Source organism: Psittacula echo, assembly GCF_963264785.1.
Source record: "Psittacula echo genome assembly, chromosome: 10".
Lineage (NCBI taxonomy): Eukaryota > Metazoa > Chordata > Aves > Psittaciformes > Psittacidae > Psittacula > Psittacula echo.
Genome location: NC_137741.1, coordinates 4,838,668 through 4,862,943, shown reverse-complemented (window position 1 = coordinate 4,862,943; position 24,276 = coordinate 4,838,668). Strand labels below are relative to the sequence as shown.

The window sequence follows — 24,276 nt, the reverse complement described above, 5'->3', positions numbered from 1 at the left end:
TTGTTGTCATAGAGGGTTGGCTGTTAAACCAATGCAGTGAGAAATCATCTTTTCTTTAAGTAGGCATAAGGAAAATTTCTGCTTTCCCAATGGTCTCCCATGCTTTGTAGTAGCCATGCATGTGAATCGCTGTGCCTAGCCACGAGGCTCCCTGAACTTTGTTTAGCTCATAGCTGAATCCAGAGTGTGGCCTTTCTCAGGAGCAGGGGGAGATACCTGTTGGTGTGAACCCTGCTCAGGGGGCTTTGCCATCTTGTAGAGCTGAAGGTTCATAATGCAGGCTGTTTAAGCTCTCCAGGAGCTGGCCTCCAAGGCCTGCTTTGCAAAGCCAGCCAGCATTGTCCTGGCAAGTACGACAGTCCGGAAGCTGTAGGACATTCCCTCCTGCTGCAGAGTAACATCAGTTCAGCTGATCAGTGACAGCACCAGGGAGGAATTTTCTGCTGCAAGTACTAAGTGCAGATGAGAGACTGCTTAATTTTCTCTTTGTGTAACCCAAATCCTTTGGGGCTTGTGCACGTCCATGTACTTTCTGCACTGTACAAGGGAGCATGTGGTGTGCGGACAGAGCGTGTTGGGTCTTGCTCACTGTGCTGAGTCTGAGAGACCCACCAGAAGCAAAAATAGGTCTCCACTTAATTACATGTTATTTTGTTAATTGTCTCTCTGCTGCCTGTCTCTCGCTGGTGTTGCAGGTGGAGGGTGAGAACCACTTCTCCAGCCCTTTTCTCTGTCCCAACTTCTCCTGGGCTCCATCCCTCGCAGCTCTGGCTATCCCCCAGGAGGGCAGCTGAGCCACCGCTGTCCCAGCTGAGGGGTGTTGTAACTCTCCTCTGCCTTTTCTGTTTCAGTTCAGTGTTTGGCCCCTTGCATGACCCTCCCCGGAGCTAGGAGTCCCAGTGAGGTACTGCAGGGGAGGGTGCTGGACATGGGGAGCATTGGCAGCCCTGGCAGCTCTTCTCTGCCCCGGCACGGCATGGGAGGAATGGAGAGCCATCCCATGCCCCCGATGGTCACTTCCTCGGGGGTCTGTGTCGCTCCTCAGCCCCTTCCCCCTTGGTGTGGGAAGCTCTGCCCTGCTCTGACCACAGCCTCGGTGCTCGTCGTGCCAGGCGCTGTACTGCCAGGCCCAGACTCTGGCACCTGAGCCTTCTGCAGCCTGACTTCTCAGCAGAGATGCCCCTTCCCATTCTTCCTCCTCCTCCCCTGCCTCTGGCTGCCGAGGGAAGGTCTTACAACGCCTTCATTCCGTCCGTGCATGCAGTTAACCCCTCTCTGCCCCTCCGCTATCCTGCTTCAAAACAGATCGACTTCCACGGGTGGGAACGGCTCCAGAGCAGGGCTAGGGCCGCCTGGACGTCCCCACTGCTGCCTTTTCTTTTTCTTTTTTCTTTCTATTACCCTTCCCAGGAGTAGCAGCGAAACGTCCCGTCCTGCCGATTTGGAAACGGGAACGAATTGCTCCCCCGGCTCACCGCGCCCATCGCATCCCATATATAGTCAGATCTACGGTCAAATGGCAAGCAGCAGCGAATGGGAGCGCTGAGCCTCCCCAAAAAAAAGCAGGGAGAGGGAGTGAAAGAGGGAAAGGGCAGGGACGAACGGAGGAGGGAGGGGAGAAGAAAAAAAAAGCCCTTCCCAAAAAAGTATTGGATGTCTTGAGGAATGCAGTCGGCCCCCTGGGAAGGTACATATCTGTGAGGCGCTGCCCGCCCGCCCGCACTCCGCCGGCGCCGTCCCGCTCGGATCTCGGAGCAGCCTCGCACCGCCTCGGGGCCGCGCCAGGGTCTCGGACTCCCTCGGGGCTCTCCCGCAACTTCCCAAGTTTTGCTTTCGGGTGCAGTTCGCGCGGGGACGCGCCTTAGCCCACCGCCGCCATGGATGCCATCAAGAAGAAGATGCAGATGCTGAAGCTGGACAAGGAGAACGCCTTGGACAGAGCCGAGCAAGCCGAAGCCGACAAGAAGGCAGCAGAGGAGAGAAGCAAGCAGGTCTGCGCCGAGCCCTGGGGCACAAGACTTTCCAGACGAATCCTCTCTCCTGGGTTTTTTTTTTCCTTTTTTCCCCCGTGTTCCTTGGTGTATGCTGCTCCCCTCCCCCCGAACTAGCAGAACTTGACCTAAGGCAGAGCTTCACCCTGGTGGGATTCCTCCCCCGGCCCCAGCAGCGTAGCTGAGAAGCCGAGCCCTGGGACAGCCGCATGGCTTGTGCCTTTGTCACAGGGGCAGGGCTGCCGAGGCTTCTTCGAGCGGTGTTAGCAATGGACAGACGTGCTGCCATTTGGCAAAGGACACTTAAAGCTGTGTTCATCCCCTCCAGCACCACCCAGCAGACTTGTCCAGTTGCAGCTGCCCCCCTTCCCAGATGTATATCCCATTTTCGTGGTCTTCTCCAATCCCCCTCCTTTACACCTGGGGCTTTATTTATTTGGGGAAGGGAGACACATTGGTTGCATATTTCTGGAAGATCTTGGAGGAGGAGGGAGGAAGGGAGAGGGATTTAAACTTACTTCCCACTTTTCTAAGCCCAGGGAGAAACATACTTGTGCGTTGTATTTCCTCTTGTGCACCTAGTTAGAGGATGACATTGTGCAATTGGAAAAGCAATTGCATGTGACGGAGGATGCAAGGGACCAAGTGCTGGAAGAGCTGCACAAGTCAGAGGATAGTCTCCTCTCCGCAGAGGAGAAAGCTGCCAAGGTATCGTGCCCTTGCCACAAGCAAAGAGAATCTAACTGCCTCTCCTTCTCTCTCTCTCTGTCCGTCTTCCTTTTCTGTCTCTTCTGCACTCGCACTTCTCCCTTTGCACGATCACGTTGCCTGCTGCACCTTTTCCTGCCTGCCCTCCCCTCTCCACCACGTTCCACCCGTATCACAGCTGGAGGACGAGCTGTTGGCTCTACAAAAGAAGCTGAAGGGCACTGAGGATGAGCTGGACAAATACTCCGAGTCCCTTAAAGATGCACAGGAAAAGTTGGAACTGGCTGACAAAAAGGCCACAGATGTAAGTTACCCTCATCCCTTTCACCACCCCCCCCACCCCCCGTACAGAAACCACACACTCCTGCACAGGACAGCCAGGACTCCTACCAAGCAGTGCTCCAAATCTTTGCTGAGGGCAGGGTCCAGGCCCTTCCTGGGCAGGGAGGTGGGAAACACAGCACTGCCTCCTTGCATGAGGTTTGCACACTATCAGAGGCATTTGGTTGGGTTTCTGCTCACTCGATATGTGCTTTTCATGTGTACTTGCCACTGTAGACATCAAAGTAAAGGGCGGATTGTCCATTCAGGTGATGAGGAAAATGGTTCAGGCTGGAACAACACAATCTGGATAGTGAAGCAGAATCAGACGTTTAATAGTAGATCCAGGAGAGAGAGATCCAGAAGAGCAAGGGCTGCTAGTTCTGTCTTCAAGAGAGCTGTTTCTAGGCACTCATATGTTAGACCTGCTGCTAGATATGAGTTTGGCTCACTCACTGGTCCCTGAGATGAAAGATCCTCTCCTACTTTGTTTATTTCCTTTTAACCTGGAAATCACTGGAACTGTTTCACTTGTCAAAGACAAGTTCAGTCTCATGTGAGAGAAAGTTGTCCAGAAGCTGATACTTGCTAGGCTTGCTGTTCAGAGGACAGGGACCCTGGGAGCAAGGAGATATATATAGCTCAGCACTTTATATGGTAATAATGCAAGAGCTTGTACGTCTCCCAGGCCTTCATCCCACCCACCTGTCTGCCCCTGACATGCATTTAATGTATTGCATGCATGGAACCATGTGAGTTTCTTGTCTCTACTGTTGAGGTCCAGCTGTCTGGCTGCTGCTGTACAATCCAGTTCCCTCCAAGTAAATCTCAGCTCTGAATTACAGGCTTTGGTGAAAGCACAGTATTTCCAAAGTGATGACCGTCCTTTTCCTGTAACTGAGCTTTGAAAATTAGTGTCAAAGCTATAATAAAAAGAGGAGTTGCCACAGATGAAGCAAGTAAAGTATTTTGGGGTGAAGGATGCTTTTAGAAGGGCAAATGTATCAAACCCCAACTTTGCATGAAAGACAAGCTGCTTTTATCTTATTTTACTTCTAAAATGAATGAAGGATAAAAAAGTTTAACTTCAGTGTGGCAATTAAGTTGTGTAGCTTTGAAAGATATCTCAAGAACTTAACATAAGTGTGCATAGGAACAGGAGCGAGAGGTTCTGTGTAAAATGTGGATCAGATTGTCTGTCGTCATCTGTGTATGGCTGCATAGATGAGACGCATCTTCCTAGCAGGACGTTTATTTAACTTGTTCAAAGGAGCCGCATATAGATCCAGGGGAGATATTCCTTATAAGGAAAAGTATGCAGACTATTTGGAAATAGCTCGCCTAGGATGAAGGCAGGAGAAATCCTACTAGAGCCCCTATTTGAAACGAACGATCTTCCTGACCAATCCCAAAGGCATTTTCTTTTGCTGGGAAACAGCATTTGGAAGTGAGTTAAAGGCAATTTTATTTGCAGTTGTCCCTAAGGTGGAGGGTAGGCAAGTGTTTGTCTTGTTTTCATGGAGGTAAATGCTGTATTTAATGGTATGTATGGAATACATCTGATGGTTTAAGGATGTCTTTCTTGTTGGCGATGCAGAGTGTCTCTAGGGCATTGCAGTTGACCCAATATTTGCCCTACTAGTTTGGATAGTTCCAAGCCTTAGGAAAAAGACGGGAGCAGGGAAGGGAGCGCCAGCTCCTGGGGTGGACTCGCCTTACACGGTGGGGGTGAGGAAACCTCACCTCGCCGGTATTAGTCACCTCGCCAAAGCCGGGCGCATCCCCTGAGCCCTGGAGCCACCTCACCCGGGACACCCCGTGTCCCAGGAGCTGGTGTCACTCCTCTGCTCACACTGGAGCGGTTCAGGGGCGGGGAAAGACGAGCTCTGGCCCCGGCTCCGGCTCCGGCCCCGACCCGGGACGGCTCGCGGCAGCTCGCGCCCTGCGCCGCCAGGGGGCGCTGCCGCCCCAGCCCGCCCACCTGGCGACGGCAGCCACCGCCCGGCGCAGTCCAGTCCCGCCCGGTCCGGCCTGGCCCGGCCCCGCGGAGCCCCCTCTCGGCCGGGGCCGGGCTCTCCCGGGGCCTGCCCTCCTCCCTGCCCGCCTCGCCGGTGCGCCGCGCCGCTCCCAGCTCCGTGCCCGCAGCCCCGCCCCGCTGCGCGCTGCGGCGCGTTGCGGGGGGAGTTCCGGGGCTGAGGCAGGCGGTGCTGCAGGCGCAGGCCGGGCGAGGCGCGGGTATGGCGGCGATGAGCTCGCTGGAGGCCGTGAGGAGGAAGATCCGGAGCCTGCAGGAGCAGGCGGACGCCGCGGAGGAGCGGGCGGGCCGGCTGCAGCGGGAGGTGGACCAGGAGCGGGCTTTGCGGGAGGAGGTAGGGCCGGCCCAGCTGGGCTCGGGGCCGCGGCCCGGTGGGTGCGGGTGCCGGGGCGAGGCCGACCCTCGGCGCTTTCTTGTCGGCGGGTCGGGCCGCTCCTACTTGCGCCGCCGCTTCTGACAAAATGGTTACCTGCCGGCGCGGCGGGCGGAGGCCGCGGCTGCCGGCGGCAGGCCCGGGCCCGCAGGTGAGGGTGGGTCACTGCGGTGTCCGCCGCAGTGCTGCGCTCTTCGGCCCGGTAACCCGAGCGGTGCGGGGGGCACATGAAGCTGCGATGTGTGTCTTAGACCGCAGTAGGTCTGCTGGCGCCCATAGCAAAACGCTGAGCGGGTGTGAAGTTAAACTTAGGTGAGATGTTTGAGACCGGGGCTTTGTGTTAGCTTCTCAGCAAGCTTTAGTGATACCCTCCCCCCGAAGTGATAGTTGTCTTCTTACCTCATCCAAACGATTTCAATTGTGGGAAGTCAGCACACCAACTGTAAGGAAGTTATGTGCTTAAGACTGAACCTGAGATGGCCATGTCCAGGTACTTGCCCAGAGAAAACGCCACAATATGATCGCTGTCAGCGGTCATCTGTATTATGTTTAACTAGTCAAAACGCCTGGCAAAGATGGAAAAGGAGCAGTAGATACGGTTTCAGGCAGAGACAAGTGCAGGTATGATCAGCACAGAAGAAATAGTTATGAGAGGCAGTTACAGCAAAACATGATAGTGCTGCTGTTGGCCTTGCCCCTGACCTTGGGCAGTTCTACCAGCCATAACTTAATGTTCCTGCCATAAAACGTACAGTGTTCTTTGTGGTGGTTTTGGTGCCTTCAGTGGTTGTGTAAAAGTGATGTGAAATATATATCTTATTCATGTAGTTTATTACAGTAGAAAAAATAGTGATTATTAGGTTTCCTTATAATAAGGGTCTTTCTGCATGTTCTGGGCAGCAAGTTCAAAGGAAGAGCCTTCTCATTACTTGCAGGTGATCTTCCCAAGAAGCAAAATATGGCTTCTTGCACTTGTGTAACTGCAGCATTCTTGCAAATCACTTCACATAGCTCATTTTTTTCCAGTGAGGGATCATGTCACAGTCATGAACTTGTTTCATAAGGGTTCCTGTCTTAAAAAACAAAAAAATCCCTACTCGTTGTGTAGTAAAGGACACCGATTTTCCTACTTTCACTAGCATGTATTGTTCTAAACCATATATTAAGGGATTTCCACTAAAATGGGAAGCTTTGCTGTTACCTTTTGTGGCAGAAGGAGTGTTGCTGGAGAAGTGATTTCAGCCTTACAGCCTTCTGGTGAAGTCATCTTGTTAGAACTCAGCCACGTTGCTATAAGACTTAGGATCCTAAAGGTTAATGTTTGTCTCCTCCCTGAAGTTGGTTTAAGTGGATGATGTGAAGTTCTGCAGAGCACATTTACACAGTGCTCAAGCTTTTGTTTGCGGGGTCAGTGCTGGGGTGAGTAGAGGCAGAAAACTGAACTCACAGGCACCTGCAGACCAGTACCTCTTCTATAGTGTTAGCTGTGTACCGATTTGTGTCTTGTATTGAGTGCAGCTGTATTCCTGTGTGCTTGAGGAAGGGGTGGACTTTGAGAACATAGCAGCAGGCAAGCTGAGGTATGAATCTGACCCTTCCCTTAGTGCAGTGCCTTACATGTGTAGCATATGACCAGCTACGGTTGTCCTGTGGTTTTTTTGGATTTTTCTTTCTTCCTGTGCAAGGTACGCATACACAAACAATGAAAAAGCTGAAGCTGTGGCCAAAACCTATCCCAGCTTACAGCGTTTGATTGTTAAACCAGATTGTTAAATGTTCCAAGGCTCTGATTAGCAGCCTTTGCCTTAAAAAAGAATCTCTTCTAGTTTGAGTGTATGTGTCTCAAGGGGCTATTGGTAATCCTGTTTTCCGAGTGCATTTTTCTTCCTCCTTCTGGAGAACAGAATCTCCCTTACACCAGTAATCATTAACACCCAATGGTAATTCATCCTTGTCATTGCTCATCGTGGAAATATGTAGCATATAAGTGCTATGGCAAAAACGCAGAGCATTGTGTTTGTCTGTTGGCTGTGGGAGTGCCCCATAATGTCACTGGGGTTTTTTTCCTTTCTAACCAAATAAGGAGAGAAGTCCTGCTCTGCAGGGAAATAACTTGGGCCATATAAGGCTGGTTGATAAACCCTGACTGAGGTACTGAGAGCAGGAAGTAAAAGCTTGAACTTTAGTCACCCAGTGTTTTCTGAGCATACTGTATGCTCTTATCATGATGGGGAGTCTTGACATGATAATAATTAACTTGTAACATTACATATTTCCCAAGGGTAACATTTGTGAGAGGTTGTTTTATTTCTCAAAGGAGGATGTTCAAATTCTTACTATTTGAAGCCAGAAGTCTGGAAATACAGGCTTGGGGTACTACTGCTTGCTTACATAGCCAAAGATTTTATATTCGTGTTAATGTGGGTCTCGAAGGTTCTATATGGTCACTGTCAATACTCGTTAATGTTCAAATACATACTTGTTTCTCTGTTGACTATTATGTCAAAGGTTGTTGTACTTGTCTGGTGTCTAAGTTACTTTTACTTGTTTTACCTACAACAAAATTTTAGTTGTGGCCAACTGTATCCAGCTGCCCGTGGTGAGTAAAAGCAACAAAGAACAGTTCTTTACATGTTTAGTTAAAGAAAAAATACCAAACTGATACTTTTGGTTTCTGGTTTTGATAAAGGATTGTTCCCCCCACCTCTACAGCATAGGAAGTTAAGATGTGTACTTCCTTATCTATAGCAAGATGGTTTTCAGTAGTAATTAAAAGTAACTTATTCTTGGAAGTAATTAACTTTTTAGAATAAAGGCTTTATTGTGTGTATATATTTAGTGCTTAACAGCCTTTTGAGAAAAATAAGGTTTAATAATGAGGTTATTATGAAAAGGCTGTAGCAGAACTTACTCTGCAACTTAAATGTACGTTTGAGAAAGTTAGAAGTAAAAGTTTGTAATGATAAGAGACAGATGAGTTGTAAGTGTTATACAGAAGATGAAGTGAACAGGTAATGCAAGAGAGGCAAATCTGGGGGAAACTTGAGAATGGCAGTGAGGAAGAAAGATGTTGTAAGTGATTGTTGCCTGCACCAGGGCCCTTCTGAGATGTAGCCTTTGCTGGTGCATTCTCTGCCAGCTCTTGCATAGCTTGCCTGTACACGAACTTGGGGTATTCGGGCATTTCTTTCATGTTCTCTTGCTCTCTCTGTGTCAGCTCTCTCATTGCAAGTGTCGATGGAGGTGTATTTTTTGCATGTTTATTCTGAGCCCTTCTTATGGAACTCAAGGAAATACTGCGGCAGTTCTTAAAATATGGCAAGAGGTCATAAATAAAGGATTTGGGATAACACAGAATAATCGAGTAACTAGTTTGTGTTGATTTAACTGAGAAAAAGGCAGGGGGGCACAAACTGTTAATGTCTGCAAATACAGTAACAGAAAATACTTGGGGAACGATGCCTAATTCTTCCAGTGCAGTTCTTTCTGGTACAAATTGTAAACTCCTTAATGTGCTTCATTTAGAGGAAGCATTAATCACTTTTTCCTCTGTTAAAGTAATAGCTTCACAATTCAATGAGGGTGTGTACATCTCTGTATGGGCTTTTTAGTGCATGAAGTCAGAAATTACTGAATGCTACTGTTAAATGGTGCTGGCAAGTATGTGGGATAATCTTTTACGAGAGGTGATGTGTGCCTTATTATGAATTAATTTCTGTTCTTCCTGTGCTTAGGCTGAGAGCGATGTAGCTTCTCTGAACAGACGCATCCAGTTGGTTGAGGAAGAGTTGGATCGGGCTCAGGAGCGCTTGGCTACTGCCCTGCAGAAGCTGGAGGAGGCTGAGAAGGCTGCAGATGAGAGTGAAAGGTGGGTGGGGCCACTATTGAATGGATGGTTACCTTCATGACAAAGATGATAATTGCCAGGGTGTGGGTTAGGGAAATAAATTAAACCACTCCTATGTCTCCAAGTATGTGTAATTCACTCTTCCCTACATGGACTTTGGTTAAAGCTTGTCTGTAGGGATGTCCAAAATGTTATAGGCTTGAATTCTTTTCCTGTCAAAGTTGTAAAGATTTAAGTGGGATAGGGCTTTTGATATATCCTGCCACATCCTGGGAAAACTACTTGGTCCAGTCCAAACTTCTCTATTTGGATGACAACCTCTTGAGAGTGATGTGATGTGCTGTTGGGTGATTCTTGATTTCATTGTGGGTAGAAAATCTTAGGGGGATAGTAGCAAAGTGCTGGAAGAGGCACACACTTTTCCCATTGGCAAGATTGGTACATGAAAGTGAGCAAAGGATTAGCATGATAATTCCTTCAGGTTTAGGCTGGGGTTTCCAGAAGTACTTAACGTAAGTTAGCAACTCAACATTTGTGGCTTTGGAAGACCTCTTTTACTTCTACAAATAGTATTTTATATCTGTGATAATACCTTTTATTGCGAAAGAATCCTACGTATTGTAGGACCTGCTTGAGCAAGTCCAGAGGAAGCCATGAAGATGCTCTGTGAGCTACAGCACCTCTAGTGTGGAGACAGGCTGAGAGAGCTGGGTTTGTTTAGTCTGGAGAAGACTCCAGGGAAACCTTAGAGCAGCTTCCAGTGCCTCTAAAGGGGCCACAAGAAACCTGGAGAGGAACTTTTTACAAAAGCACATAGTGACAGAACAAGGAGGAATGGCTTTAAACTGACAGAGGGAAAATTTAGATCAGATATTAGGAAGAAATGCTTCCCTGTTAGGGTGCTGAGGCACTGGCCCAGGGTGCCCGGGGAAGCTGTGGCTGCCCCATCCCTGGCAGTGTTCAAGGCCAGGTTGGATGGGGCTTGGAGCAACCTGCTCTAGTGGAAGGTGTCCCTGTCCATGGCAGGGGTTTGGAAATGGACGAGCTTTAAAGTTCCTTCTAACCCAAATGAGTCTGTGATTCTGTGTATTCTGCATATGTATTTCTATCTCACGAACAGTGCAGCCTATTGAAAAGCTAAAGTGCCTGAGTCTCAGTGCATTGTGAAATAGTTAAGAGCATTGGGGACAAATATGCATGGAAGGGGCAATAAGCAGTGTTTTCTGTTGTGAAGGAGTTAAACTTTGCTTATGCAGAGCACAGAGAGCTTCAGTGCTCTAGGGCTCTGACAAGGCAAAACACAGGAATCTGTTTGGTGTATAAACATAATGCCTGTCAGTCCTGCAGGGGTTGTAACATGCTGTTTCATGATGAATGTAAAAGCACAGATGTCTTTAGTCTTTAGTCATCTTATTAGGTCTTTAGAAGCCAGACCCTTTATTTACCGTTCTATAAGATCAGTTTTCCTTCAGTTTGAAATGGGAAAGGATAATACAGCTGAACTGTGGTAAGAGCTAAAGAAATTTAATTTTCTGTCTTTTGAAGACATGCTTCTCTCCTTTGAACTTCTGTAGTGTGATGTAGAACTGTATCTTATAGTCGAAAGCATCAAATGTCTGATGTGCTTCATTCATATTAATACACCCATCTGAAAGTCACACTCCATTCATAGTAGAGCTGGAGATAAACTGGCAAGTCCTGAACCTTGTATTTCCCATTTGTCACATCTTTCAGAGGAATGAAGGTCATTGAAAATAGAGCCCAAAAGGATGAAGAGAAGATGGAAATCCAAGAGATCCAGCTTAAAGAGGCTAAGCACATTGCTGAAGAGGCTGACCGCAAGTATGAAGAGGTCAGTTCTTGAATGCAGATCATCTGTTTCTGAAGCACTTTAAGCTGTGCCTGTATTTCTCCCCCTTCCCCTCCCTGGCTTTTACTTGCCTGTTGACCAAAACATGGGAAGACACCCAACTCCCTGCTTTGTAGGTGTAGAAACTGGTGAGGTGTGCTGCAGCAATGTGATATCCCTAACTGTCATTTGCTTTTTCCTGTAGGTGGCTCGAAAGCTTGTGATCATTGAGAGTGACCTGGAGCGGGCTGAGGAGCGTGCTGAACTATCAGAAAGGTAAGTGCTGAACTGCCCCGAGATGTGTGTGAGGTGCTACAAGACAACAGTAACAGCATGAAACAGTGGCAGTTCACTGTTTGTTCAGCTCAAAGCTATGTTTTGCTCATTTACTCTACTGGTCGAAATAAACGGTCAACGCCAAAGTATATGTGTTCATACCTGTGTGTGCGCGTGTGTTTTGTCACTGCATGCTGTACCTGCACACTGATTTTGTGAATGGCTTTTGTGCATTTCATGTGTTCACTAACAGCCAAGTCCGACAGCTGGAAGAACAGTTAAGAATAATGGATCAAACCTTGAAAGCATTAATGGCTGCAGAGGATAAGGTACTGATACTAATGAACAGTTTCTAGGTTTAACTGCAACCCAAGGTCTTTCAGCTTCCATAGCCAATTAGCTCACTCAGTAGTAACAAATTAGTCCTCGCTACGCTCTTTACTTTCCTTGCATCTTGCTTTGGTGGTTTTCTTTGGTCTCTTTTTTGTTTATTTATTCATTTTTACCTTTAAAACTGATCTCTTATGCAGCCAAAAAGAAGCTGAACTGTCTCACGTGTAAAGGCTGTGTAAACATTTCTGTGTAAGCCAAATGCTATAGATAACTGTCTGGTTGTCGTCTTAATGTACAGTTGAAATGAATTTGGCATCACAAAGAGTTGCTTTCAGTCTGTGATGGATTCAGCTGCTTTTGAGGCCATTCTTTTGCTCTTTAATTGTTTTCATTTTTCTCTATCTTTTCCCCCTGTTTTCTCCTGTTTCTTTTGCTTGACTGAATCTTCCATCCACCCTTTCCTGCCCTCCTTCTGAAATAACAGCAAATGTGCTGAGCTTGAAGAGGAGTTGAAAACTGTGACCAACAACCTGAAGTCGCTGGAGGCTCAGGCTGAGAAGGTAGGCTAGAGACTTATGTGAGAATGTGTTCCTTACACTGTCATCTGGATTGGACAGAGGGGTTTTCTTTATATGCTGATCTCTCGGCAGCATTTCAGCAAGGCCGTTGTCAAGTATTTGGACTCAGTGGAGCCTAGCATTCTTTCTGGTTCAAATAGATCAGTATATTTGACCACATCTTCTGTTAAGTAGTCTGACAGGATTAAATATTACTTATGGAATGTCCCTTAAAATGGCACTTGTGTGCTAACATTAAATTTCTCCAAATGCCACTCCTCTTTAAAACTGTAGTACAAATTTCTGCTTGAGAGTTTCTACCCTATAGCACTGGAAAGTAACTCAAGAGAAGTTAATAAACTGTGTATTATCATAGTCTGGTAAGTGGAATTAATTTAGTTATGCCCGTATTAATTTCTTGTATATAGTTGGTCTATACAAGAAAGTCTTGAAAGTGGCATTTTCGGGTATATATAGAATACTTTGTCTAAAATCAGTGATTCTCTTTCTAATTACAGTACTCACAGAAAGAAGACAAGTATGAGGAGGAGATTAAAGTCCTGACTGACAAACTGAAGGAGGTAAAATTAGAGCTGTTCTTTATAACAGATCTTCCAATGTAACTTCGATTCTTTTAATATAAAGACTACTTTGATGCTTTAAGGATGAACATGTAATTTAGAGACAGTTTAGTGTTTAATTTCACCTAAAGATTAGTATCACCTTATTATTTGCCTCCTTTCATTGCACTTCTTTCCTCATTTGAATTGTTGCTCCTCTATTCATAATTACTGTGTGTAAAAGACTAAAGTAGTCTGTATTTGTCTTGACTTCAGGCTGAGACCCGTGCTGAATTTGCTGAGAGGTCAGTAACCAAGCTGGAGAAGAGCATTGATGATCTAGAAGGTATGGAGCTTTTTGTTTTTCTCACTTATTATAGAAATACAGATCTCTTATTCTTCTCTTGGTTTTGTTTCTTTGTTTTTTTTCAGTACCCAACTCTACTCATTTAAGTTGTTTTCTTATATAAATAAGTCTGCCTAAAAAGTAAAATAGGCAAAATGTTTCTGACTGAAATGTATTGATCACTCAGATGCTTCAGGTGCAGTGTTTTGCTCTTGCCTGTTCCTTTTTCTCTCATGTTCTCAAGACTCCTTTCATTTTTTTGCTTTATAGTCTTCTACTTGGAGGTATATAAATGTATAGGGTAAATGAGAAGATGATAAGTATTGTTATTATCTTACTAAAAAGCTGATGAAGAGCTGAGTTATGTTTGTAACGATTGGGAATGTGGTAAGCTAACCTAATTTATTACTGTGATAAGTTGTGGGTCAGGACAGGCATTTTGTGACATGGACCCATTGCTGGTTTTCAGTAAAACTAACAGGCTGCATACATAATCAGAAGGACAAGTTATTTAACTTCAGAGAGGTTTAGGGTTTTGATAAATCTTTCAGAACTGCAATAGAATAGTAGAATGTGCTTCATAATTAAAAGTTACGTGGAGTTTACTATTTAGATGCATTACGCTAAGTCTAGGATTTTAAGAAGCTTGATTGCTTGACATGGCAGGCTGACTTCTACATAAAGGGTATGAAATATCTAGGTAGCTGCTGAAAAATAATGATCGGTGACTCAGGAAGGAGGCAAGGGAAGAAAAGTGTTCAGAAGGAACAGCAATTGCTGTAAGAAGCTGAGATTATGACATCTTACAAAGCGGAGTGGTTTAAAAAAACCCAGCAATACATGGTGGAAAATAAATTGTAGTGTCCTTTTGGGGCCCATTTTTTATCTTTTCTCCCTAGCTCCTGTGTGCCCTCCTAATGTGTGTTAAAACAAAAATCCAGGGCAGTAAAACATGGATTTTGCTCCCCCTTTACGCTTTCTTGCCTTGGTTTTCTCTGTATCGCAGGTAACCCCACTGGCAGCTTCATTAAGACAAGTTAATGAACTTGTCACATAAAACTCTACAGTAGTGATTTCTTTATTGTTCTCTAATGCTGTGATTTTTGTTTTGTCTGTCGCAACACCTCTTTCTGTTCACTCTTCCCCTTCCCTACGGCCTCTGGATGGTATCCCATGCTACCACCTCCACCTTCCATCCTGTGATCACGCTACCTTTCCTTGCACACCTCTGCCTTCCCCTGGGGGAATGTTAGATGAGCTATATGCTCAGAAACTGAAGTACAAAGCCATCAGTGAGGAGCTGGACCACGCTCTCAACGATATGACTTCCATGTAAATGTCTTCCCAGCTTGTGCCTGCACCTGCTTCCCTACCTTCATTGATTGTGCAGTTCCAGCCTTGTGAAATTTTACTCCCTGTGTAGCGGGAGATGCATTCTTTTAATGAGACTAGGTGTACAAAATACCATGAACAATATCTTTACCGTGGCAGAGTGTGGGTGAGTTTTGTGCAGAGCCTGGTAAATACTCATGGTGATTTTGTAAGCTGCCTGATAAGCTTGTGGTGTTTACTCTTTCATTGCATATCTGCAATCCTTGTGTCTTGTAGTTGCCCTTTGTTTGTAGCTGTGCATTTATCCTTTCAGTTCACCTCTGTTCAAGCACTGTCTCCCAGGCCCATCACATTCAGTTTACCAAAGAAAACTGCCTCTATACTTGTTGCATTCAGAGTGTGTTTTTCTGAAGTCACAGTTTTTTTCTGACAAAGTTCCTACACAATTTTCAAAGAAGTTTACATTTAGCTGTATCAGTGTATCAGCTGCATCAGTGACAGTGGAAGGGGTTTATCTAAATTTCCTTAACTGCTCTGAAAATTTCAGCTGTTATCACTAAATTTCGAGTGTAGGAATTGATTTAAAACACTGTCATTTAAAGCGTATCAAAGTGACATTTGAATTGTAGGTTGCTTCTGCATATAGTGGTAGGTGTATTTTGCATTTGAAAATGTGGTAGTATCAACTTCAGTCATACGGAGAAAATAAAGAGCGTATTAGGTGGCAGCAAAGCAGTTGTAAGGTGCAACTGGTCTGTGCAGCGTTTGATACAGACTGACTCTCCTTCCATCAGCCAAAAGCTCTAAACAGAGGTCAGCTATGCTAAATCCACCTTCCCATGCTCATACCTTTCACTTGCATGAACCCTGTAGGGTTGACATGGGAAAGAGGAAGAGTTGTGGCTCTCAGGTGCTTGTAAGGGGAGAGTGTTTAGTCCCAGCATTTCTTTTGGAAGCCAGCATGCTTTCAGCAAGGCGTAAGCTTTGCTTAGAACTTGAAATGTATTTTGCATGCACCCATATTTTAGATGCTTTTCCTTTTGCTTTTTGCAAAAATCCATTCATTACTTCCCTCCCTCTCTCTCCCAACTTGTTAGTAGGGCTCTAACATTGTATGCTTTGTATGCTTTGATTTATTTTTAGTTGTTTTTTTAAATCCTCCTTCCTCTCCCCAAAATATGCTTTTGCTCAGTGGCTTCTCAAGCAAATGGATTTCTTTCTTCCTCCTCTGTGTACAGAGATTACAGTATTTATTCAATTTGGGATCTTTCTAAATGGAAAACAGACTTTAAAATGTACTCTACTGGTACATGAGGACGTGACTGTAACATTCCTGTCCCAGCATGGTGTGGTGTTTCCCTAGTAGTCATCTTGGCATGCTGGGCTCTGCTGTGCTGTTACTGCTTTTCTGGGAGTCTTTACTGCACTTTTTTTATTTCCTACCTTATTTCACTTTTTCTTTTCATGCAGATAATTTTCTTTGCTTCACTTCTGCAAAGACATCTTCATCGGGTTGGATAAAACATCTTTCCAAGCTTTGGATGTTTCATGGGTTCATTGTCCTGTCTTCTAGCTTAGTTGACTCGATTTCTCTAGCACCTGTCTCAGAACATGCTCTGTTTGTGGTCTGCTGTACAGAAACTCTACACCTCTCAATGTAAAATAAACATCCCAGCTGTATTCCTTTTGCTATTCCCTTGCCTTTTATTTATTTAAGTAACTATTTCAGTTATTAATAAAAATTTGCGCTTTTTTTGCCGGTAGGGTTTACATTTTTTTTGGTGTTTCCGTTTTCTTTCTGCAAACACTTTTGCCTGGAGGTTGACAATGCAAAGCCAGTGCTAGTAGTCTATGGGATGAGAATTTGAGGAATTTGGAGGTCAGAACTGACCAGTTATGTTCTCAGTCTTTTTCAAAATCTGATGTAGATAAAATAACAAATAGACATAATGGGAATTTTTTCAGCTGTTATTGTTAGGCCAAAATCTGCATGGACACTGCTCCCTTGGGGTCACTTGGTCATGGGAGTGTGGCTGGAGAGCAGTTATGTCCTTGGCACCAGATTTTTCACTTCAAAGTCTGAAATTCTTCTCCTATCTTGATGCTGAAGACTTTCTGTCTTTATATAAATGTGTGAGATAACTTAAATATTTGAGACACACTTAAAGGAGCAATATAAAAAACCTGTATTTTTTTTTTTAACCCCAAAATAGCCCTTTCAGTGTCTTGCAAGAAAGTTTTACCCTCTTTCACACCTCAGTTATTCAGCAAAGACATGGCTTGCTAACTTTTTTTGTTTCTTTTTTACTTGAGTGGCATGAGACTTCAGCCGTGGCTGGAAGTTCAGCAGGGAGGTTTCAGTGTTTTTCCACTCTCAGGCTTAGCTCTGTGAGTTTGAATTGCAGGCTCAGGAGAAATGTTTCAGAACCAGAGTACGAAAACTGTCATCATTAATAATGGAATAATTCTGCTGCAAAGTCAAAAGTACAGATTTCAGGTTTGAAAGCCTAAACATTGGCTCTGAGCTGATTTGATGGTCCCTAATTAAAGATGGGGCAGTAACTACTGACACCTTGCTTTTTTGTGCTGTTATTTGCAAGTACAGAGTTAATTGTGTTGTTTTAATTTAATTTTCTTCACGATGAGAAAAGTTATTTTCCAGTTCACGCTGAAGTGAATCGGTTTAAACTGGATTGATTTCTAGTCGTGCCTGTCACTGTATATATTGCTCAAATTCTGAAGTCACCACAGCTAAGTAAACTCATCATAGTGTAGCTGACTTTTAGTTTTTAGCTTGTAGAATAATGTGAATGTGTCTTTCTGTTAAACCTCAAGATTATTCAGCAGTGCAGTTTAGGCTAGATTAACTCCCCTCCAAGTAAGGCTTGCAAATGAGTGCATTGTCTTACCCCCGCCATTCTCAGTTAACTTTGTCTCATCCCAGTTTTTGATGCCATGATGTATGTCCTTATTTTATTGGCTGTGGGGAGAAGCCAAACTACGGGATATTTATCTGCAGTCATAGGTAGTCTGGATAATAAGGTTCAATAACTTAATAGTTATCAATTGAGATGCAGTAAGTGGGTGTGTAAACCATGTGTGTTGCAACTGAAAAGTAGAATGTCTGATGTGGAGGTTAACGAGATAGAATGGGATGAGCATTTGTGAAATGACTGAAGCTAACATGGGTAGCTTCACAAGTGTAAGGATCAGCTATCACTTGTCAGCTAAGCCAAAGTAACTTACGCTACAGCAACTCAAACCCCTCAATCTATTGTGTGTTTTGGTTTATTGTATTTGCAGTACATTGTAATGTCATTGTTTCTTAAGAGAAGTAAAAAAAGCAAAATCCAGTGTAGGAACATGGTATTTTTAAACAAAGTAATTTAGAACATCAGTATTTAAATCTCCTCTTTTCCTTCAAACACACATAATCAGCTGTCTGCACTCTAGAGTGATGCATTGCTGGACAGAGTACTGGAAATGGGCAATGCAGTTCAGATACCAGGTAGCTGCATACAGAATTCCTAGCTGGCCCTGCTGCACTCACCTTGACTCCACTGTTGGGGTATTTCAGTGCTTTTGTCACTGTTGGACCTGACCTGTGCATTCTGCTGTACATCCCACAAGGTCTGGCCATGTGTGGCTAGTCATGTGCATGAGGCTTGTTGACAGGAGCAGAAGGCTGGCTCTGATGTCTCGTTTGCCTGGGTGCTCTGCTGTGCTGAGCTGAGCCTCACTGGGCCTACACCAGAGCTTGAGCTCCCTGCTTGGCCTAAGGTGGCTGCCGACAGAGTTAGCCCTTGGCTCTACCTCTGTGGTAAAGCACAATCCAGGCATCCTGCCTGTGGGCAGGCAAGGGCTGACTTTACACTTGATAATGCTTTCCATGATTTTCATCTTGTACATGGAAAAATACTGTAAGCCTCTGCCCCAGAGAGTTTTCTATAATGAAGGTAAGCATCAAGTTCTTAGTTCAAATTATATTGTCATGTTTGAATACCAACTAAATGCAGTTTGCCAAAGTGAAATTTTAGTTATTCCGAGGTTTTGATACTATTTCCACATATATGTGCCATTGTCTTGGTAAGATAGACAAGACCTGGTTGTTACCGGCCCAGCATCAGAGCTCTGAATTGTGCCCTGGTTTTACTGATCTGGCTGTTGGCGTTTGGGCTGGGGAAGACGCTGTGAGGAGTTGCCACTCACTGCACAAGTATGACCTACAGACCAGCTCACTGCACAGCTTTCCTGTGTCCAGAGCCTCCAGGGGAAGAGGATTTCAGTGGAAGCTGTTAGGAAGCTTGTGGAAAAGAATCAGAAACAGTCATTTCCTGTAGGGGAACAAGCTGGAATCATGAGGTCAGGAGTGCAGTTTGAATCTAGACTCTTGAGAAGAAAACAGTTTGAGGAAACAAGACAGCCATAAAGCATCATGGAATGTTCTTTCACCCTGCAGAGCAAGTCTCACTAAAGGCACTGTCACAACATAGCCGTGGTTGTTCTCTTTGAATGTGAACTGTCCTCTCCGTTTGCTGTATTTGAGCAACACAGGTTTTCATGCTTCCATTTCATTTTCACTGAATGTCTGGGTTTGTTTTCTTGCAAAGTACAACTAGACAGTTTAAAGGTATCAAAGTGCGTTGATACAAATAACAGAAGTATGCTTCCATACTGAAAGTGTAATTTCAGCTGTCAAATTCCTCAGGGAAGGGCAGGAGCTGAGTCAGACCTAATGGTAGGTGGCTACTAGCATCCCTCCTGCTGTTTACGTGCCCTGGTTGTGACACAGTTATTTTCCCTCCACTGGCAGATGAGGTTCTCCCTCATCTTAATGGGTCTTAAATAGTTAACAAAGAAAAATGGCACTCAGAAAACAAATCTTCCACACGCTGTACATAAAGATTAAAGCAGGACTTGGTTCTTCTAAGAATATATAGCTGCAATTCTTCTGTTTGTATTCCCACTTGCCTGTCTCACTGCTGTTCCCCAAAACAGGAGTCTTAGACAGTTCTTCATAGCTTATAATAGCTGTTCCTTGGAGTAGCTCCTTAATTACTAGAGTTCTAGAAACAAAGGTAAAATGTTTCTCTGTGTGTTACTGAACTGTCTGTGGTGTGACCAGTTTCTTTATTAACTCTTATTTAACTGTTTTCTCTGTCTAATCTGTCTTCATTCTGCCTCTTTTTTCCCTTCTAACCTGCTTGCTGCCTGTACAGACCAACTCTACCAGCAACTTGAGCAAAACAGTCGCCTAACTAATGAACTAAAGCTGGCATTGAATGAGGATTAAACTTTAGTGTGACTATATTGTTAACTTGTTTAAAAACTGCTTCTTCCAAATTTCCTTAAGAATGAATCACTTAAGAATGAAATATAGAAATAAGCAAGAAACGTAGAAGTTGATTTTTTACAGGCTGTTGATTCTGTGGTAAATTAATGGATGAAATTCTCAGTTTCTTTTGGAAACATATGAAAATGCTTCTTCTGGATGAGGCTTTTCATTATCTGTGTGCTCACCTATTTGGAGGAGCTTTGGCTGTGTAATAGCTTCTTTCCATTTCATTAAACAGCTACAGTATTCAGCTAACAGTATCCAAAAAGTAACAGCCTTCCATGTGGGGGGGCACTCATTTTACCTGACATCATGAATTGGCCTTAAGATTTTCACTAGAACATGGATGGAAGAAAAATGTTCACCAGGATTACTTAATGGCTAGTTTGCTATCTGGAGACTTTAATGCAATAATTTTGCATTATTATGAATTGGGCTTGTATTGACTTAAAAAAAACCAAACAAAAACAAACAAACAAGAACAAAAACCCTAGGAATGGGAGCTCCATCTGCAAATCCTTGGTCAGTTTGAAGGTATGCTTGCATTAGTCTGAGGCTACTATTACTGGATTCTGGTAGGATGCATCTCTAGAACATTGTGCTCATATATTGTATCAAATAAGTGTGTTAAATGACTGTCCTATAAAAAGTGTGCATGCAACATAAAGCTACTAACTTGGATTTGAATTATTTTCTAGAATAAATAGATTTCTTAATGTCACTTCACTGAGATTAGAAGAGATTAGTTTTAATTTTGTCTGTTCTTTGCAAGCTCTGAAGTACATGAAGCTTTAAGCATGGATCTGCAAAGAATTTAATTCTTATTGCCCTACTTAAAAAGGGGGGAAAAAAGGGATTCTCCATCCCACATTCCTATGAGCAAACAGCTTCCAGAACATGCAAGAATTGTGTCTCTGTTGGCAGTGCATTTTCTTAACAAATGCAGCTGTGAACAGTTCTAAACTTGCATTACTTGCCCTTCCTTTTATTAATTTGGAATTCTCTAGTTGTGTTGTCTGGGGACGTGGGTATTTACGAGCATGCACATTTCTTGCCTTTCTAAACCCTCCAGTAGAGATGAGGATTGCATGCCTTCGTGTTCTGAGAACCAGTGCCTCCAAAGAACTGCTATTCATGTTTTGATTTTCTAATCCCACAACAGAGAAAGTGGCGCATGCCAAAGAAGAAAACCTTAGTATGCATCAGATGTTGGATCAAACTTTACTGGAGTTAAACAACATGTGAAAACCTTCTTAGCAGCAACCACATGATTTGTTTATTCTTTTTACACCTGCTTGCCGTGAACCCCCATAAATGTGTCGTTTTTGTTTGTTTTTTCACCACAGTCACAAGAACATCTGCTAAATTATCAAGCAGGGGTCAGGGAAACACCAAAATGGGCAAGCCAGATGCGGGTTAAACTATACTACATTATGGTTTAAATGTGCCATTTCCCAACCAAAATGTTACCTACACTTTGTAGAGAGTTCAGCAACTCAGTCTGCTTAGTCTTGAAGAATCCTGGCTGTGGCAGAAAGTGTCCCTCCTCAAGTGCCAACTACAGTTTATGACAAGAAGAATGGTGTATGTTCAATAGAGATCAGGTGGAAATGGTGCTATTTTGAACAGAAGGTTCTACTGAAGCCTTTTGTTTGATATCAGACAAGTCAGGAGTTGTCCAGCACAGTAATTTATTTTTGTCAGAATTCTATTGATCTGTGAGGATTTGGACTTTCTGTGCCTTCTGATTCAATAACACAAAGGTATGTAAGCAACAGAGACAAGTGAAGGCTTCCACAGTTCTTACGTTGTCTTCTTGCAACTCAATACAGAAGTGTAGGTCAGCATTTCACCTTGAGAATTCATGTGATTGTATTTTTCATGTTGAAATGAAAGATTCAATAAATTCAGGGGAAAGCATAAATTTGGAAAAGATTGTTTCAAAAATGTATTTTATTTGTGTGTATTTTGGGGAGGGGGAGGACTTTATAAACCGATATTCGCCTCACTTTTTTTCACACTTTCTTTGAGCAGTTTTAAAAGTATACCTGTATGTAAACATTGTATAATGATATGGAATAAAATGCACATTTTAGGACATTTTTTAAATTTTGCTCTCCTGTGATTTGTTTCTCACCATGTTCACTTCCTGTGTATCTCTGTGTCAAACAGGCATGTGTGCCATCTGTCTCCATGGGGTGTGCTGTTAACACGTGGGCTTTCAGGCTTTTTTGTGCTGTTAGGCTAATGTTATAAAGATGCAATGAAATTAAGTAGTTTGGACTGATGTGGATCTGCAGCTCCTATGAGGGGCCCTTTGAGGACATATTGCAGGAACCTGTCGCTGTCCCAGATGGGTGCAGAATTTAACTATTCCCAAACAAATTATAAGAGCTTTCCAAAACTGACCAGAACTCTTCGGTAAGGTCATTGCAGGACTCACATAGACTTCTGTAGGAAATAAGCCCTAAAGGCCATGCTCTTGCAAACACTACCATGTATTTGTGTATCTTACCTGTTAATGTGTTAATTTACTTTGATACAGTGACAGACCTTCCAAAATGATGAGTCAAGTTCACAAGAGATCCTTTCACCCAACTTTTCAGTGCTGATTGCTAATTTCTGCATGTGTAGGTATCTATTTGAATTACAAGCTCTGTCAATAAGCACTTCAGAACTTGAAGAATAATTCTTATTCCTTCTTTTTCTGTAGTACATTGCTGAAAGTTAATGCTGTCAACCCTTCTAGCAGCATGGAGTTCAGCAGGAGACAGGCATAGATAACCTTCCAGATCATCAAAGAATCTCCATTAGTGGACCCTTAGCAAGCAACTGACTTCCAAGCAACTTAGCAAGCAAGCCAAGAGACTTTGTCAGCAGCTGGTGTAGTGGCCATAGGGTAAAGTAATACATAATAATTTTGTGCTAAATGGGAGTCAGAGAGGGACAGTGTATTGGTGTTATATATGTCTGGCTGGTTTTGAACCTAGTAACATTACAAGCTTCCTCATGATTCGTTGGCTGCTGCCAAGTCATCCTGAATGGAAAGGATGAGCTCTTTGGCTTCACATTTCCTTTTAAGGGTTTTGGGGAAGCAAAATACGTATTACAAGGCTCCTACAGTGCCTTAAACTGGTACTGGAGGCAGACAGTCTAAAGCTCCAAGTAAGAGTTGTGCAGAGGTAAGTTATTGTCACCTCTTTCTCCTTTCTTAGCACAAGGGTGAAAATTCAGGTAATTGGGCTCTAAGACTGGAAGCCTCCACATGCTTGCAGCTTTGAGTGGTGCTGCTTGGAGTCAGTAGGGCTGCTTCCTGTAGGAAGTGCTGTGCTGGATAGTAGTATGTAGGGTAGGGCCAAAGGCTACCCAGAGAGTTGGAGGCTGTGCTGGGAGCCAACCAGGAGTTCCTGGCATTTGACCATGAGTCTGACACAGGCCAGTGTGCTGGCAGCTCCACCGGATTGTTTTTATGGTCCTATGATCTGTGCTGGGTCCTAAACAATATGTCTGAGTGAGGTCAGACCCTTTTTTGGTTGCTTAGAATTGCTGCTTTCCAGGAGACCGCAAACTGCTTTGTGGTTTGGGGCATCTGAATTCACCTCTTACTGTGTGTAAGGGTAGGGAGGAGGCTGTGGTTTTCATGTCTCTTAATGAGATCATGTCGTCGTTCACAGGGCAAGAATGTGCAAGCAAGGAGATAAGAATTAATCTGAAAAAAACCCCAAACCTATAGAATAGGCTTCCCTCAAGTGCACTATTGCAGATGAATCTATAAAGCTTCTAAATAGATAAATAAAAGCTTTCCAGTTCCAAGGGGAGCTGAAGGGAGCAGTGACCATAATGGTGAATTACACTGAGTGGCATTTTTTTGCTGACTAGCAACAGACATATTAGATAAATAGGGATGATGGTGTATTTGCTGGAGCAGGAAAATCTGTGTCTACCATATATCGTAAGCCACTGCCCATTATGGATTCTCTGTATGCAGTGCTTAATCAGGCAGAACTCTGAAGGCAGAAAGTATTGGTTTGTAAAAAATGAATAAATTGGGCTCTTAACCCCATTCTGAAGAAATGGGCATTTCTTCCTCTTGCATCTACTTTGTCTGAAATGTTGTAGAACAGACTTGTAAAATTACAGAACCCTGCATCATTCATCATTCCTCAAGAGGTGTGTGAGCTACTCACCCTTTTCTTCAATGCAAAAACACAAGTTGCAGTTTGAAATACACCATTATTGTGCAGCCTTGCTATGTAATTGTCTTGGTTGTTTTGTGAGTTGTCGTCTCTCAATGAAATGAGTAGTTCTGAGAGCACCAGAACTGGCAAAACCTGCCTCTGTGCAGATTCATGTCTTGTGGTTGGTTACAAACTCACAATGGGTTTTTTTTTTTCCAGTTACTGAGACATTTGA

At 44.0% G+C, this 24,276-nt stretch overlaps 1 protein-coding gene across 17 annotated transcripts; it reads left to right on the top strand.

Annotated features, from left to right (window-relative positions):
• Positions 1–1,877: 1,877 nt before the first annotated feature.
• On the top strand, positions 1,878–21,941 carry TPM1 (tropomyosin 1; the record flags this gene model as incomplete). Of its 17 annotated transcripts, none has more annotated exons than XM_080626384.1 (10): positions 1,878–1,991; positions 2,878–3,003; positions 9,163–9,296; positions 11,010–11,127; positions 11,330–11,400; positions 11,654–11,729; positions 12,809–12,871; positions 13,127–13,196; positions 14,450–14,528; positions 21,026–21,941. In XM_080626384.1, 10 exons carry the CDS (start codon positions 1,878–1,880, stop codon positions 21,057–21,059), a joined length of 885 nt encoding a protein of 294 aa, XP_080482510.1. The 17 variants fall into 17 exon arrangements, with proteins under 17 accessions (XP_080482510.1, XP_080482495.1, XP_080482504.1 ...); XM_080626369.1 differs by lacking the exons at positions 11,654–11,729; positions 14,450–14,528 and adding exons at positions 2,574–2,699; positions 12,218–12,293; XM_080626378.1 differs by lacking the exons at positions 11,654–11,729; positions 21,026–21,941 and adding exons at positions 2,574–2,699; positions 12,218–12,293 and having other exon boundaries at positions 14,450–14,532.
• Positions 21,942–24,276: the final 2,335 nt, after the last annotated feature.